Raw genomic sequence first — 17885 nt, 5'->3', positions numbered from 1 at the left:
CTTGCCCATTGAAAACTGTAAAAGTCATGTCTAAAAGCTGATTTATGGAAGTCTGGGGGCCTAAGGTTGCTTTTGTAGCTTCCTGCAGATATCAGGAGCAGACTGGGTTATGAAATGAACTCCTAGCAATGCCTGTACCTCCTTGGAGTCAGGGTCGGTGTTAATATGTTTCCTCAAGGTCTCAATTAAGTGCCCTTGGAACAAGGTTGGGTTTTCATCCTTTCCCTGAGTAATTTCCCTGACTTTACCATAATTAACAGGCTTTATCACAAATCTCATTGCTTCAAGGAGGCAATTAATCATATGGTTTCTCCTCTCTAGGTTCTTACTTCCTTTTTTTGTTGTTGTTTTTTTCCTCAAGATGGAGTCTTACTCTGTTGCCCAGGCTGGGGTGCAGTGGCAAGATCTTGGCTCACTGCAACCTCCGCCTCCCAGATTCGGGTGAGTTCTCCTGGCTCAGCTTCCCAAGTAGCTGGGACCACAGGCACATACCACCACGTATGGCTAATTTTTGTGTTTTTAGTAGAGACAGGGTTTCACCACATTGCCCAGGCTGGTATCAAACTCCTGACCTCAAGTGAGCTGCCCACCTTGGCTGCCCAAACTTACTTCCTCTTAATAACTCCTATTTAGGTCCCAGTCAGGCACTGCTGTGCCTCCTACTGGATAGGTGTCATGTCCCTGGCTGCAGGCTGCCCCTCCATCTTCATATGCTTTAACAGCTCCCCTAATATGCTGCTTTTCTTCTTCTGCGAAGCAGGTAGACAGAAGTATATGCAAATCTTGCCAGGTTAATTCATATGTCAGTGTTAGTCTCTCAAATTCATCTATGAATTTTCCTAGACCCTCTAAAAACCAGCTGAATTTTTCCTGGTGTAAGGCTGTCAGGCACAGAAAAGGTATAAGGCTGTCAGGCACATATACCCATAGAGTGCCCCGTCACCATCTGCCAACTCCTGAAGAGAGCAGAGTCAACTTTGACAGCTGGTAAGAGGCCCCACTGAGAGTGGTGCTGGTGGGGCTCGGCTCTTTGGGTAATGAATGTAAGACAGGGCTTGAAGGGTAAGGAGGAGGTGATGGCAGGACATCAGACATCCCCAAATAACTAGGAGGGGTTAATAATACTTTGGATACTTCTGGGGAACTAGGAGTCTGACTTTGTTCCTCCGGAGCACTTGAACTTACAGTGGGGAGTCCAGGACCAGCTGGGGGAAACCTGGGATTAGGAGGCACTTACATAAGTGGTCATGAATTATGTCTAGTCCCTCATTTTTCTTTCCTTCTATCAAGCATATACAAGCGTATTTTAAATCCTTATCCTGGCTAACCATTAGGAAGGCCTGCACATAGAGTATTTCTCCACACTTAGTTTCCCTTCTACAAAACAAATCAAGCCGAGGTATAGTGTTTGGGGCCGCTGTAACACCTGAGGTCCACCTTTCTGGTCCTCTCAAAGGATATTGGGACCAGTGTTATATTAAAAAAAAAAAATCATCTTAAGCCCATCCAATTTAAACCTTCCCTAATAGGTTAAAATGCACCCTAGCAGTGAGCTCTTCAGGACAGATACGGCATGAGAACTGGTATACCAGGACTGAAGGTGCTGAATACCACTCCTTGTCGGCAAGATTGTACTGCCTCCAGCTGAGCTCCACTAAAAGGGACAAGAGAATTCTTAGTGCCAATTTGGCCAAGGGAGGAACTCCTGGAGCCAGTAGTGTCCCCTTGTTCATATCAGATAATAAGAACAAGTAGGCAGACTCATGGTCACCTGAGGCAATGCCACGAGGAACCCAGCAAAAAAAAGATGTTGAACCAAACAAGGGAAGTGGGCAAGCTGTAACTTGGGATCCCGTGACAAAACTATTTCAGGGCAAAAATGACATTCTGGGTCTAGGAAACAGGGCCCAGCTGTCCGAGACCAGCCAATGAAAGATGATCTTCTGATTAACAGATAAGAGAAAACTGTTAAGAAAAAGTCTCCTGTCCTCCATTCTGGGGCTAATTGTTTGCAGGGACAGACATAAGAGAGGCTTTTGCTTGAAGGGCATTTCTAATCTTGTCACATATGGCTGTTAAATACCACACTTCAACTTGTAACTGCAGTAATGGAGAAGTTTTTGCCCATCTCTTCCAATAATTAAGGTACAAAAAGACTAGATCCTGAGCGACTTCTTGTTTCCAGTGTACCTCAGACAAGTGGTGAATTAAGTCAGAGGAGAGGCAAGGAAAGTAAAAGCTAAACTATTTGGTGGCTGGGCGTGGTGGCTCATGCCTGTAATCCCAACACTTTGGGAGGCTGAGGTGGGTGGATCACTTGAGGTCAGGAGTTCAAGACCAGCCTGGCCAACATGGTAAAACCCTGTCTCTACTAAAAATACAAAAATTAGACCGGGCATGGTGGCTCATGCCTGTAATCCCAGCACTTTGGGAGGCCGAGGTGGGTGGATCACGAGGTCAAGAGATCCAGACCATCCTGGCCAACATGGTGAAACCCTGTCTCTATTAAAAACACAAAAATTAGCTGGGTGTGCGGGCACGTGCCTGTAGTCCCAGCTACTTGGGAGGCTGAGGCAGGAGAATCGCTTGAACCCAGAAGGCGGAGGTTGCAATGAGCCCAGATTGTGCCACTGCATTCCAGTCTGGTGACAGAGCGAGACTCCGTCTCAATAAAAAATTAAACAGGCGTGGTGGTGAGTGCCTGTAATCCTAGCTACTCAGGAGGCTGAGGCAGGAGGATTGCTTGAACCCAAGAGGTGGAGGTTGCAGTGAGCCGAGAGGGAGATCGCACCACTCCACTCCAGCCTGATAGAGAGAGACTCTGTCTCAAAAAAAAAAAAAAAAAAGAAAAAAGAATATGCTAAACTGTTTGGGCCATCCTTTCTGTGGCAGCCTCAGGGCTTCTGTGAAACAAAGGCAGAAAGCCAACAGGAAACAAGAAGCAGGACACTCAGGCCAGCAACAGAGAGCACAAGGTGGATTACTCCCAAGAAGATAGTGGCAAACATCTCATAGGGCCAAATCCATTTTCCCAAATAAACCCTGGGGCTTTTAACTCCTTGGGCCCTGGGCTTCAAATCCAAGCAGCAGTGGACAAGCATCCTTGTCCCCTGGAATGGCTTAATAACTCTAAAATGAGCCCCACTTACCCAAAGTCGGCCAATTAATGCTGCACAGACTGTTTTCCTTCTGAGTGGGAGTCTCTTCTTATTGTCAATCCCCACACAAAGACACCAGAAAGATGTTGCGGGAAAAGAGGGTCATGATCCAGACACCAAGAGTGGGTTCTTGGATTCTCACAGGAAAGGATTTGAGGCACGTGAAAGAAGCACATTTGCCAGGCTCAGTGGCTTATGCCTGTAATCCCAGCACTTTGGGAGCCCGAGGCGGGTGAATCTCGAGGTCAGGAGATCGAGACTATCCTGGCTAAAACGATGAAACCCCCACAAAAAATTTGCTGGGTGTAGTGGCACATGCCTGTAGTCCCAGCTACTCAAGAGGCTAAGGCAGGAGAATCACTTGAATCTGGGAGGCGGAGGTTGCGGTGAGCCGAGACCGTGCCACTGCACTCCAGCCTGGGCAACAGAGAGAGCATCTCAAAAACAAAAAAAAAAGGTAGCACATTTGTTGGAAACTACTCAGTTGCAGACTAGGGCATCTGCAGCTGAAGGAGGAATGCTCCCTCTTTTGTTAGTGTCTCTACTTATAAGAAACCCGAGGAGAGCAGATTACTTGAGGTCAGGAGTTTGAAACCAGCCTGGTCAACATGGCAAAACCCCATCTCTTCTAAAAATATTAAATTAGCGGGGCATGGTGGTATGCGCCTTTAATCCCAGATACTGGGGAAGTTGAGGTGGGAGAATCATTTGAACCCGGGAGGCGGAGGTTGCAGTTAGTTAGTGCCACTGCACTCCAGCCTGGTCAACAAAGCAACAGAGTGAGACTCTGTCGCAAAAAAAAAAAAGAAAGAAAAAGAAAGAAACTGTAAGGAAACTATAAGGAGCTAAATTAAACTGGAAACGTGCAGATGTGTTCACTAAAGGTAGTGGCTGTCAGTGTTATCAAAGACCAAAGACCATCAATCTTTTAACCTCAGCTTGCTCATTAACATTATCTTTAAGTAAAGAGGGCTGCCCTCTCAGGACATCTGGATGCTTTGTAGGCTTGGTGGGAGAAGTTTTGTCTGGCCATAAATATTCTGTAATTTTAAGTGTGGTCACCTTGCGATGTAGCTATTTTTAGACCCTAAGTATTAACCTTACCGGTGTCTTGTGAGTGCCTCGCTATTCACTTTAAGATGGAGTCACTCTGGTCATGTCTTATTAAACCAGAGGCCTGGTAAGCAGAACTTCCTCTAACATAATCACTTCTCGAAGGCCCCACCACCAGACACCCCCATATTGGGAATTAGATTTCCACATGTGGATTTGGGGGGGACATAAACATTCAGACCACAGCACAGTCCAACCCTCTCAGCCACCCCGCTGTGCTCCTCTCCTTCTCTGGCTTTAACACCTTTGTTTATCTTCTGCTGGCCCTGACCCTTTTTGATGCTTCTGCTTGCGACTTCTCCCCCGGCCCCTGACTAGGGCTATTAGGAGTATAGAGCACTCTACTGTGATTCATCTTTCACACTCAGTAGCCCCAGTGGGGTCCAGAACAAGGGTTCTCATTTATTAATGGGAGTAAGACTCGGACAGGGAGTGTGTTAAGCATGTAAATTCCAGGAGTACATCCTTCCCTCAGGTCCAGTGGTACAGCCAGCATCTGTGGCAGTGGAACTTTTTGTGAAGATGGGAATGTTCTATTCTGTATTGTCCTAAAGATGAGCTACTAGCCACACATGGCAATAGAGCACTTGAAATGTGGCTAACGTGATTGAGAAACTGAATTATTCATTTTATTGCATTTTGATTAAATTTAAATAGCCACATGTGGCTGGTGACTATCATATTGAACAGTGCAGATCTATAGGGTTAGCAAGCATCACAGCTGACTCTAATGAACAATAGTGTTTAAGATTGTAACAAGCCATCCAGGTGACTCTTATGCTCACTTACTGGCAAGTAGTAGTAGGTAATCAACAAATGTTTGTTGAATAAATGAATGAGTGGAGGAACTAATAAAATGAATGAACCACACTATAATTTCCTTGTGATTTAAGGCTGTTTCTCCTGAAAAAGAAAATGTGGGGGACTGTTCCAGATTAAAGAGGCTAAAAAGACTTGACAATCAAATAGAATAAATTGACATTAAAAGGATCCTTGTTCAAAAATGAGCAGAGGTCTTAAAGCCAGACATAGAAAGATACATATTGCATGTTCTCGTTCATATGTGGGAGCTAAAAAAGTTGATCTCATGGAGGTAGAGAGTGAATGATAGTTACCAGAGCCTGGGAAGGGTGTAGACGATAGTGGCAGAGGGAAGAAGAGAGGTTGGTGAATGGATATGAACAGACAGAGAAAACAAGTTTTAGTGTTTGGTAGCAGAGTAGGTGACTATAGCTAGCAACAGTGTATTGTATATTTCAAAATAGCTAGAAGAGAGTCCTGGAAATGTTCCCAACACATAGAAATGATAAATACTTGAGACGACGACCTAAATATCCTGACTTGATGATTACAGATTCTATGCATATAAGAAAATATCACATGTACACCATAACCATGCACAAATATTATGTATCAGTTAAAAATATTTGGGCCGGGCACAGTGGCTCACACCTGTAATCCCAGCACTTTGGGAGGCTGAGGTGGGTGGATCACGAGGTCAAGAGATCGAGACCATCTTGACCAACATGGTGAAACCTCGTCTCTAGTAAAAATACAAAAAAATTAGCTAGGCATGGTGGTGGGCGCCTGTAATCCCAGCTACTCAGGAGGTTGAGGCAGGAGAATTGCTTGAACCTGGGAGGCAGAGGTTGTAGTGAGCCGAGATTGCACCACTGCACTCCAGCCGGGGCAACAGTGTGAGACTCTGTCTCAAAAAACAACAACAAAATTTTAAAAAATATATAGTTAGAAGAAATAAGTTATAGTATTTGATAGTACAGTAGAAAAATTATAATTAACAATAATTTATTGTATATCTCAAAATAACTAAAGGAGGCCAGGCACGGTGGCTCATGCCTGTAATCCCAGCAGTTTTGGAGGTCAAGGCAGGTGGATCACTTGAGGTCAGGAGTTCAAGACTAGACTGGCCAACATGGTGAAACCCTGTCTCTACTAAAAACACAAAAATTAGCTAGGCATGGTAGCGCATGATTGTAATCCCAGCTACTTGGGAAGCTGAGGCAAAAGAATTACTTGAACCCAGGAGGTGGAGGTTTCAGTGAGCTACAATGTGCCACTGCACTCCACACTGGGTAACAGAGCAAGGCTCTGTCAAAAAAAAAAAAAAAAAAAAAAAAAAAAAAAAAGCTGAAAGAGAAGAATTATAATGTTCCCAACATAAAGAAAAGTGTTTGAGGTGATGGATATCCCAATTACCCTGATTCGATCATTCCACATTGTATACAGGCATCAAAATATTGCATGTACCCCCAAAACATGTACAACTATTATATATCAATAAAAATGTTTAATAAATAAAAATATTAAAAATTTAAAAATAACTATAATAGACATTTTGGAGACAACTGGAGAAATGTGACTATAGGCATTATACATGATATTAGAAAAGTATTTTTGTTTTCTTAGGTGAGATAATGTTACTATAAGTCTTCATTCTTAGGAAGTACAAGCTGAAGTACTTAGGGATAAAGCATCTTATATCAGCAACTTTCTTTCTTTCTTCCTTTTTTTTGAGATGGAGTTTCGCTCTGTTGCCCAGGCTAGAGTGCAATGGCACGATCTTGATTCACTGCAACCTCTGCCTCCCGGGTTCAAGCAATTTTCCTGCCTCAGCCTCCCTAGTAGCTGGGATTACAGGCACATGCCACTGTGCCCGGTTAATTTTTTTTTTTGTAGTTTTAGTAGAGACGGGATTTCACCACGTTGATCAGGCTGGTCTTAAACTCCTGATGTCAGGTGATCCACCTGCTTTGGCCTTCCAAAGTGCTGGGGTTATAGGCTTGAGCCACCGCTCCCGGCTGGCAACTTATTTTCAAGTGGCTCAGTCAAAACTGTGTGTGTGTGTGTGTGTGTGTGTGTGTGTGTGTGTGTGTGTGTGTGGTTGGGGGGTGGAGGGAGATTGAGAGAGGGACAGAGAGGAGAGAAAGAAAGGACACAAAAATGGTAAAATGTTAGCAATTGCTGAATCTAGATAAAGTACGTTTTGGTGTTTGTTGTATGTATTCCTTCACCTTTTCTGTATATTTGAAATGTCTTATTTTTTTTCAAGTTGGGGGAAATTTTACCCACAATGAATTGGCAAATTCTAAAGTAAAGTTTTTTTTTTTTTTTTTTTTTTTTTTTTAAGACAGAGTCTTACTCTCTTACCCAGGCTGGAGTGCAGTGGTGCCATTACAGTTCACTGCAGCCTTGACCTCTCAGGCTCAAGCAATCCTCCCACGTCAGTGTCACTCTCAAGTAGCTGGGATCATAGGCATGCACCACCATGCCCCACTAATTTTTAAATTTTTTTTTTTTTTTTTTTTTTTAGTAAAGACAGGATATTGCTATGTTTCTTGGACTGGTCTTGAACTCCTGGGCTCAAGCAATCAACCCACCTCAGCCTCTCAAAGTGCTGAGATTACAGGTGTGAGCCATTGCACCTGGCCAAATTTTAAACTTATGGATGTACTGACATTTGGATGCTAACCTCCCCTCCATCACAGACTAACACAGTGCTGAAAGTTTGTTACAAATTCTCTGGACCAGATATTGCAAACTGGCAACCTACAGATCCTATCTGGCCAGTATTCATGTTTTTCTTTGGTTCAAATAGAGTGTTGTTTTAAATTAAGTTAGTTGTTAACATTTAAAATTCAGAGTATTTTTATTTTGATATATTATGTAGTAAAATATTTTGCATTGTGATGAAATATAAAATACTACTTTACAATAGCAAACATGTATAGATCACTTCCTGTGAAACAAGCACTATTCTAAGAGTTTCATGTATATTTAGCTCATTTACTCCTTACAGCAGCACTATGGGATAGGTACTATTATTATCCTCTCTCTACAGATGGGGAAACTGATGAACAAAGAAGTGAAGTAACTTTCCCAAAGTCTTCACAGCCACTGACTTGTAGCGCCAGGGTGTAAACCTGTGCAGTCTGCCTTCTAACCACTAAACCATATCACCACTCACAAAAGTCCACATCCCCAAGGTCTCTGGAAAAACCAAGTCTGGCAACACATTTCCACATGGCATCAATTAACCAGGGCTGAGAAATTTCATTTCCCTGAAGACAGGGCATTTTCTCTTTCACTTGCCAGAGTCTCCGTTCAGTCAACTTCTGGGGCCTTTGGGGTTTTGACCCCTGCTCTAGCACAGCTGAATATACCAGGGGAAATGGCATGTTACAGATATTTCACAGACACCTACACACTGCCCCAGACCAAGTTAGATGTCAGGCTGACCTCTAAGTGGACAGGAAGCCCCAGTGGAAGAGAAGATTAGAAGGTAACGTAGGCCAGATTGTGGGTAGAAGAGTGTTTAGAATGCCAGGATAATTGTCAGCAGACAATGGAGAAAGTTATAGGAAGCAGAAGTTACACATCCCACGGTTGGTAATATGCCCTATCAGAGGGCAGTGGGGGTCGGAGAAAATAGCATGGGCCAGCATGGCCTGGACTACAAAGCTGATTCCATCACTTAGCAGCTGTGTGACCTTGGACAAGTTACTTACCTTCAAGCTTCTGTTTCCTTGACTCAAAAATGGGGATAAAGACACCTCCAGGATGGTGGAAGGAATTAAATGAGACAGTGTGTGAAGTCTCTTTAGCCCCTGTTAGTACAGGTAACCTAACTGCTTTTCTTACTAATCATTTATATTCATATTTTCCCCTAGAGCTAAGAAGCAAGAAGAAATTGGGGCACCATGGTAAGCACCAGGAGCTTATTGAAGCTTCACCATTGAGAGGTCCAGGTCTTCCTTCATTTATCCTGTAGCCCAAGCAGCTAGCAGACTTGCTCTTACGGGTTGATGATGTTTATCAACTTTTTTCCAAACCAGAGATCCTGGACAGAACTTGGAAGAAACTGATGCAGAGTAAGGGGAAAACAGTTGAGAAGGATTTTTGAGCAAAGAGTTTTAGTGAACATTTAAATAAAATAGTCAAAAATCCAGCAATAATCTAAATGGCTAGCAATTCCTTCATTCAGCAAGCACTGAATACCCACAAAGGTCCAGGGCCCATGCTAGATGCTAGGGACAGAAATGCGAGCAAAACCAGAGCTGGCTGCTGTCCTCCCAGCCCGCCCTCTGGTGGTAGTTGATTAAATGATAGCACACCCATATTCCGGTATGTTACACTGCCATTATGAAGAAAGTCTGTAGAGAATAACTAATAAAACAATCTAGTTTCGTGTTCTAATAGCAACGTAAAAAGCAGGATGAAGAGTTGTATCCATAGTATTATCTGTATGATATAAATAACCTGTAATCCACAACTCAAAAATAACAATTGTCAACAGTGTAGTCCATTATATTCAATTCTTTTTTTCCTATTCTAAACACATCTACCACATATATACAATAAACTGTTGCAAAACTCTAAAAAGTACTTACAGTTGTTATTTCTGGATTGTGGGATTGTGATTTTCCATATATTTCAAGGTTTCTACAAAAAGCAGGCATAAACAGGAAATATGTCAATTAAAACACAGTCACAGACATGCACAGAGCATCTCCTCAGTATTCATTTGTTTTCTTTCCCCTGTCCTTGGTGTGTCCAGGGGAAAGCCCGCAGGCCTCCGCCAGGGCACCACAGGCATTGTGAGGGATGCTTCAACCGCCACTGCCACATTCCTGCGGAACCCAACGTCTCCTGCCTGGTAATAAGCTGCCACCTGCTCTGTGGTGCCACCTTCCACATGTGCAAAGAGGCAGAGCACCAGCTCCTCTGCCCTTTAGAGCAGGTTCCATGCCTCAACTCCGAATATGGCTGCCCTCTGTCCATGTCCCGCCACAAACTGGCCAAGCACCTGCAGGTGTGCCCCGCCAGCGTGGTCTGCTGCTCCATGGAGTGGAACCGCTGGCCAAATGTGGACTCTGAAACCACCCTTCACGAGAACATCATGAAAGAGACCCCCAGTGAGGAGTGTTTGGACACAGCCCTGGCCCTGCAGGACCAGAAGGTCCTCTTCAGATCCTTGAAAATGGTGGAACTTTTCCCAGAAACTAGAGAGGCTACTGAGGAGGAACCAACTATGAATGGTGAAACCGGTGTGGAGGAAATGGGAGGAGCAGTGGGTGGAGTGGATATCAGTTTGGTACCACATGGTTTGTCAGCAACTAATGGGGAGATGGCAGAGCTAAGTCAAGAAGAACGGGAGGTGCTAGCCAAAACCAAAGAAGGGATGGACCTGGCTAAGTTTGGCCAGTGGGAAAATATTTTCAGCAAAGAGCACGCAGCCTCTGCTTTAACAAATTCGTCAGCGAGCTGTGAGAGCAAGAACAAGAATGGCCCAGAGAAGGAACAGATTTCCAGTGGCAATAACATGGTAGAAGGAGAGGGCGCTCCCAAAAAGAAAGAACCACAGGAAAATCAGAAGCAGCAGAACGTTCACATAGCTGTGGAAACCACAGGGCTTGCCCCTTGGCAGGATGGTGTTCTGGAAAGACTGAAAACAGCTGTGGATGCAAAGGACTATAACATGTATCTAGTGCACAATGGGCGGATGCTGATCCACTTTGGTCAGATGCCTGCTTGTACACCCAAGGAGAGAGACTTTGTTTATGGCAAGCTTGAGGCTCAGGAAGTTAAGACTGTTTACACCTTCAAAGTTCCTGTGAGCTACTGTGGAAAGCGAGCTCGACTTGGAGATGCCATGTTGAGTTGTAAGCCGAGTGAACACAAGGCAGTGGATACTTCAGATCTGGGGATCACTGTGGAGGACCTGCCCAAATCAGATCTCATCAAGACCACCCTCCAGTGTGCTTTGGAAAGAGAACTCAAAGGCCACGTCATCTCTGAATCCAGAAGCATTGATGGACTGTTCATGGATTTTGCCACACAAACATACAACTTTGAGCCAGAACAGTTTTCCTCTGGGACAGTGCTGGCTGACCTAACCGCTGCCACCCCAGGGGGACTCCATGTGGAGCTGCACAGTGAGTGTGTCACCAGGAGACACAACAAAAGCAGTTCTGCCTTCACTTTCACTTGCAACAAATTCTTCAGGAGGGATGAGTTCCCCCTGCACTTCAAGAATGTCCACACAGACATTCAGTCTTGTCTCAACGGCTGGTTCCAGCATCGATGCCCCCTCGCCTACTTGGGATGTACATTTGTTCAAAACCATTTCCGTCCCCCGGGGCAAAAGGCAAAAGTAATCTACAGCCAGGAGCTCAAGACCTTTGCCATTAAGCCGGAGGTTGCTCCAGAGCTGAGCGAACGAAGGAAGAACAACCATCTTTTGGGTCATGGAGGAAAAAGCCAGAATTCTTTAACCAGCCTGCCCCTGGAGATTTTGCAGTACATTGCTGGGTTCTTGGACAGTGTCAGCCTGGCCCAGCTCTCCCAGGTGTCTGTGCTGATGAGGAATATCTGTGCCACTTTGTTACAAGAGAGAGGGATGGTCCTTTTGCAATGGAAGAAGAAGAGGTATTCCCATGGAGGCACCTCCTGGAGAGTCCACAGAGAGGTAAGTCAACACTCATTTATTGATGGATTGATTGACTCATTCAGCAATTTTTTGTTTCATTTTTTACAAACAGGTACTCTCTCTGTTGCCCAGGCAAAAGTGCAATGGTGCAATCATAGCTTACCACAGCCTCGAACTTCTGGGCTCAAGTGATCCTTTTGCCTTTGTCTTCCAAGTAGCTGGGACTACAGGTGTGCATCACCACATCTGACTAATTTTTAAATTGAGATGGGGTCTCACTGTGTTGTGCAGGCTGGTTTTGAACTCCTGGTCTCAAGTGATCCTCCCATTTCGGCCTCCGAAAGTGCTGAAATTACAGGTGTGAGCCACTGCACCTGGCCTTAACAATTTTTTTTTTTTTTTTTTTTTTTTTTGAGATGGAGTCTTGCTCTGTCGCCCAGTCTGGAGTGCAGTGGCACAATCTCGGCTCACTGCAATCTCCACCTCCCAGGTTCATGCCATTCTCCTGCCTCAGCCTCCTGAGCAGCTGGGACTACAGGCACCCACCACCATGCCTGGCTAATTTTTTGTATTTTTAGTAGAGATGTGGTTTCACTGTGTTAGCCAGGATGGTCTGGAACTCCTGACCTTGTGATCCGCCCACCTCGGCCTCCCAAAGTGCTGGGATTATAGGCGTGAGCCACCATGCCCAGCCCAACAAATATTTTTAAAGGGCTTTTTTTTTTTTTTTTTTTTTTTTTTTTGAGACAGAGTTTGCTCTTGTTGCCCAGGCTGGAGTGCAATGGCATGATCTTGGCTCACCACAACCTCCACGTCCCAGGTTCAAGCGATTCTCCTAGCTGGGATTACAGGCATGCACTACCATACCCTGCTAATTTTATATTTTTAGTAAAGACGGGGTTTCTCCATGTTGGTCAGGCTGGTCTCAAACTCCCAACCTCAGGTGATCCACCCGCCTCAGCCTCCCAAAGTGCTGGGATTACAGGTATGAGCCCCTGCACCCCGCCCTTTTTTTTTTTTTTTTTTTTTTTCTGAGATGGAGTTTTGCTCTTTTTGCCCAGGCTGGAGTGCAATGGCACAATCTCGGCTCACCGCAACCTCTGCCTCCCGGGTTCAAGCAATTCTCCTGCCTCAGCCTCCCAAGTAGCTGGGATTACAGGCATGCACCACCACACCCGGCTAATTTTGTATTTTTAGTAGAGACAGGGTTTCTCTATGTTGGTCAGACTGGTCTCAAACTCCCAACCTCAGGTGATCCACCCCCATCAGCCTCCCAAAGTGCTGGGATTATAGGCGTGAGCCACTGCGCCCAGCCTTAACCAGCTTGTTATGTGCCAAGCAGGGTACTAGGCATGGGAACAGTTGCTGAGAATAAGACTGACTCAAGGAGGTCAGTTTAGTAGAAAAGACAGACCTATAAACACATAAATAGCAATCCAGAGGGTAGTGCCTGTTCATCTGTGTATGTGTGCTGAATATCTTCTGTTTGCTCACAAGACCCATTCTCCATCCTTCTCCACCCTGTCTGTCCCCCAGGAGGCTGACCTGGACAGATTGCCTCAGCTGGCTCCCTTGCCCTCCAGCTTCCAGTGGGGATAACCTAAATGGAGCATGTCAGCAGGAGATGGGAGGGAGGGAAGAATGAGGTTGAAGTATCTATTCTCCTGGTTTCCCCCTCTGCATGGTTCCTCCCCTTTGTGACACTTTGAGCAGGTGCTGTCCCTCCACTGAAGGTGGCTTTATCAGGTGGCTCTCTCCACAAAATTACTCACTCTGGGATCCAACGACCTTCCTCCTTCTTTTTCAGGCCCAGGGCATAACTCTCTAGGTAGCTACTCACCCTGGGTACTGCACTGTATCTCGTGGCTTTCCTATACCTTGTTCTCGCGTCTGTAAATCATTCCTTTAAAAAAAAAATTCTCTTCAAATTACCAGGTCTGAGAGTGCTGCCTGTTCCCTGCTCTGACTCTGATTGGTACAGGAGGCCAACAAATCTCCTCAGTCCCATGTCAACTCATTTTTTAAAACAGTTTTTGCCTTTGATAAAGACATTTTGAAATTCTAAATGAATTTGGCCCACTGATTTCCCCTGGTTCAAATGCTAATTTAATTGTTCAAAAAACACTCTGCTGTATAGATCAAAGAACCCTTCCCTTCAGAAATACCTTGTTCCTTTTCCCCAATAGGTCATGTTTGTTTAAGTGTGTTATAACTTCTACCAGCTTGTACCATACTGAAGTGAGGCTCCTAATTCATCATATCCCAGTGCCTGTAGCATCCTTTCTCATGGTAAACATGTTGGTAATATGAACCATGAATTTATGATGCCCATTTAGGTCAATAATTCCATAATCTCACTGTTGAATTTCTTCCTAGTATGTGGTATTTGCAAATTGGCATCGGGGAGTTAGAGTTGTTTGCATCTATTTTTATTGATTATGTCTAAAACATTTTGTATGTTTTCCATTATTTATTCCTGAGCAGGCTTCCTCAAAAAGTAATTACAAGACTCTCTCTCTCTCGTATACGTGCCTGAATTCAAGTGTTAAATAAACACTGACTGCCAACCTAGCACGTATTAGGAGGAACATGAATGAAGACTAACACACTGCCTTCAGAAATAGTATTGTCTAAAAACGCCTAACATCAGATGTAAATAATTTAATTTAGATACTAGAAATCCCATTATTTTTTGGCTCAAGTTTGTCCCCAGTTCAATGATGGCTGACCACTCTCAGATATTATTTGGGACAAGCTAATTTCCTTGCAGAAAGAAATAAAGAAAATTTAGTTGGGGCTAAAGGATACTCACATTAGAATGGATTTTTAAAGTAAAAAGGGAAATAGTTCTAAGATCTCAAAGAAACCACTTTTCCTACATAGCAACAAGGACAAGAAACTGTAGGTGAAGTAGTCAGGTTGAAAGAGTATTGGGCTATGCCTACTCACATAACCAGACTTGAAAACGGTGACTTTGCCATTACATCCCAGGTGGAAAGACCAGAGGATATTTCAGAACTCATAGAATTTTCCTATGGGGTTCCCATTCTAGTGAGACTCTTATGAGTTAGAATACTTTAATTTCGAGCAATAGAAAATCAACCTAAAGTGGCATAAACAATAAAGGGAGTTTATTGGATTGTGTAACTAAAAAGTCTAACGGTAATGGCTTCAGGTAAGGCTTGATCTAACAGCTCAAAAAATGTCCCCAAATGACATCTCTTCTTTCTGTTTTTTACCTCTACTTCCTCAATAATGGCTACATTGTAAGATAGTTCTCACTCGGTGGTCCCTGGTGATTGCTGGCAGCTCCTAGGACTTCAGCTTCGCAGTTCAAGTACAGAAAGAAAAAGAGAATCTGCTTTTTGGTATCTCCAACAAAAGTTCTGGAATAAGAATTGCACTGGTACTAATTCTCCTGATTTGAACTGTGCATCTACTCTAAAATTAATCACTTGCTGGTGGAGGAGCAAGGAAGAGTGTGTGTCAATATGCTGATTGGTGTTAGTGATTCTCACAACTACAGGGCTGGTTGGGAAGATTATTGGTTGGCAGGGGGAATTAGGAGTTGGATGCTGGAGAAGGGGCTACCAAACGTCTTCAGGAGCCACTAAACACTCTGGAGTCTAAGAATATGAAGAACAGAAGGATATTTCCTTATAGTGCCCAAATAAAGCCAGCCAGAGGGTAACACCCCTATATTCACCTTTGAACTTCTATCTTTCTCAACAGATCTGGCAGTTCAGCAGCCTCTTCTCCAAAATCAAGAGCTGGGAGTTTAATGAAGTCACCTCCATGTCCGAGCACCTGAAGTCCTGTCCTTTCAACATCGTAGAGCACAAAACTGACCCGATTCTTTTGACTAGCATGTGTCAGCCCCGTGAGCAGGCCCGAGAGAGCTTAGTCTCCACCTTTAGAGTCAGACCACGAGGAAGATACGTCTCCTAAAAATGCAGATGCCACCCGATGCACCCTTCTTGGATTTCTTCTCGGAGTTCCTGAAGTAGGACAGAGTGTGGTTTTGAGGATTCCCTTCTGTAAACTGCCTATTTGCTTATCAGGGTGTATTGGAACATGCAATGTCCTTCAAAACCTCAACACAAGGCCAAAGAATTTCCTAAGCCATGTCTTGTACCATAGTGACATATTAGTGACTTATTTCCTTTTTTCTTTTCTTTTCTTTTTTCTTTCTTTCTAAAATAGATTGGTCTGAGAAGAAAATAAGTAATTTGAGGCCATTTGGAAGATGGACCCAATTTCTTAAGCGATGAGAGAGCATGAAATTCCATAATCAGTACAGGCCTGTGCTTTTATGGGCTTTTTAGTTTACAGAGCACTTTCAAATTTATGGGACAGGAAACGCAGAATGGGACTAAGGTACAAAGAGTTACTCCCCAGGGAATGCAGGGTGAAGGGAACAAAGCTGGAGGCTCTGGAGCTGGGTCTGTTTTGATGGTCAAGTCCAGGGCTCGTTTTGGCCATTCTACTGCCTCTAGGCCAGGGTAGTTCTAACACAGCCTGACATAGGAGAGCCCCTGACTGAGCATGGCAGCCTTGAAGATACCACAGGCCAAAACATGAGGGGCAGAAATGGGGTCACAGAGTCTGTTGTTAGAATCTTGGCAACATACAGCAGGAAAGCCTTGAGAAATGGGGAGTCCAAAGGAGACACCGTATTTATGGAGAACATTAGGACAAAAAGCCACAAGCCTACTTTGTAACATTTTAATGACTTAAGGGTCAAGATGTTTTTTCCTCAGAAAATTATGTTCTGAGTTAGGCAGAACCTAGGCATGGCCCTGGGCCACCCTGTGCTATCTGAAATGACCTCAATACACTAATGCCAACCTCAGCGTCATGCCAGAATGCACAGGGTAGCCCAGGGAGACCACACCTTTGGCAAAGTCCAGACAAGGCCCACTGCAGTTCCTATGGCACCAGTCACCAGCTCCTAGACACCACTTGGGTACCCCATTGGGGTCTTGGAGAGGAAGACATGTGAACCTAATGGCTCCCTGAAATTGCTCCTACCCATCCATATTGCTGGTCATGCATTCAGTCTGACAAAAATGGATGATACTGCTATTTTTGGTAACAAACAGTGAATATTCATAAGAACAAAAGTAAAAGAAAAAAAGACACAGTAGAAACTAGCATCCCCTAAAGCAGGGCTTCTTAAGAGACTTGGAATATTGACATTTTTAAATGGATAATTTTTTTTTTTTTTTTGGATGGGGAGGGGATGGAGTTTCACTCTTGTTGCCCAGGTTGGAGCGCAATGACAACGATCTCGGCTCACTGTAACCTCCGCCTCCTGGGTTCAAGCGATTCTCCTGCCTCAGCCTCCTGAGTAGCTGGGATTATTTTTTGTATTTTTAGTAGAGACGGGGTTTCTCCATGTTGGTCAGGCTGGTCTTGAACTCCCGACCTCAGGTGACCTGCCCACCTTGGCCTCCCAAAGTGCTGGGATTATAGGTGTGAGCCACTGTGCCCGGTCTGAATTGGATAATTATTTGTTGCAAGGGACTGTTCTGTGTGCTACAAGATACTTGGTAGCATCCTTGGCCTATCCATTAAATGCCAGTAGCACCCCCACAGTGGCAACAACCAAAAATGTCACCAGACATTGCTAAAGGTCAGGGAGCAAAATGGCTCCCGGTTGAAAATCCCTAAAGGATGTCATACTAGTGACAATAAGTTAGGATAGGCTTATTTTTTGGTGCAGCAAAATCTTATCTCACATAGTCATCCACAATAGTTATGATTTAATACAGCTCTTTATTTATGAAATAGGTTTTAGACACGTGGTGATTTTAAGTTGGGAACCGGATGGAAATGATTTGTTTGGTATGCCTTCATGTCCTTCAGCCACATGCAGGAATGTATCCTTTCAGCTCTCTTTGGTTATACCTGAAGCCAGGAGTGTTGAGTTATTAGCCTTGTGTTTATATTCCTCTCACTGTAATTGGTATCATTTTCCCAGCAGTCCTAGCAGTCCTCAGGCAAGTGGGAAATAGGAAAAGAAAAGGACAGGGATTGTACAGAAGCAGATGATAAAAAATTTAGCCAACAAAAGAAAGAGTCTAGTCGATCTGGGTACTTGTTATTGCCTGGGTTCTCTCTAAACATGGTTCAGAGCTGGTGTAGATGAAGTAGGTGAAACCTCT

General features: G+C 44.2%; 1 protein-coding gene across 4 annotated transcripts in view; it reads left to right on the top strand.

Annotated features, from left to right (window-relative positions):
• The window catches only part of FBXO40 (F-box protein 40), a 35984-nt gene extending 18187 nt beyond the window's left edge, over positions 1–17797 (top strand). For 2 of the 4 annotated variants that reach the window (XM_050781839.1, XM_050781840.1), the window contains 3 exons: positions 8960–8992; positions 9847–11757; positions 15451–17797. In XM_050781839.1, coding sequence (XP_050637796.1) covers positions 8990–8992; positions 9847–11757; positions 15451–15666 — 2130 coding nt within the window. In that variant the 5' untranslated portion in view covers positions 8960–8989 and the 3' untranslated portion in view covers positions 15667–17797. Of the gene's footprint in view, positions 1–7602; positions 7699–8959; positions 8993–9846; positions 11758–15450 lie in introns of all 4 variants that reach the window. The other 2 variants (XM_050781841.1, XM_050781842.1) reach the window with 2 other exon arrangements.
• The last annotated feature ends 88 nt before the right edge of the window (positions 17798–17885 follow it).

Source organism: Macaca thibetana, chromosome 2 (assembly GCF_024542745.1).
Source record: "Macaca thibetana thibetana isolate TM-01 chromosome 2, ASM2454274v1, whole genome shotgun sequence".
In the NCBI taxonomy this organism is placed as follows: Eukaryota; Metazoa; Chordata; class Mammalia; order Primates; family Cercopithecidae; genus Macaca; species Macaca thibetana.
The sequence above is the reverse complement of the archived record's forward strand: the minus strand, read 5'-3'. Positions and strand labels throughout refer to the sequence as shown.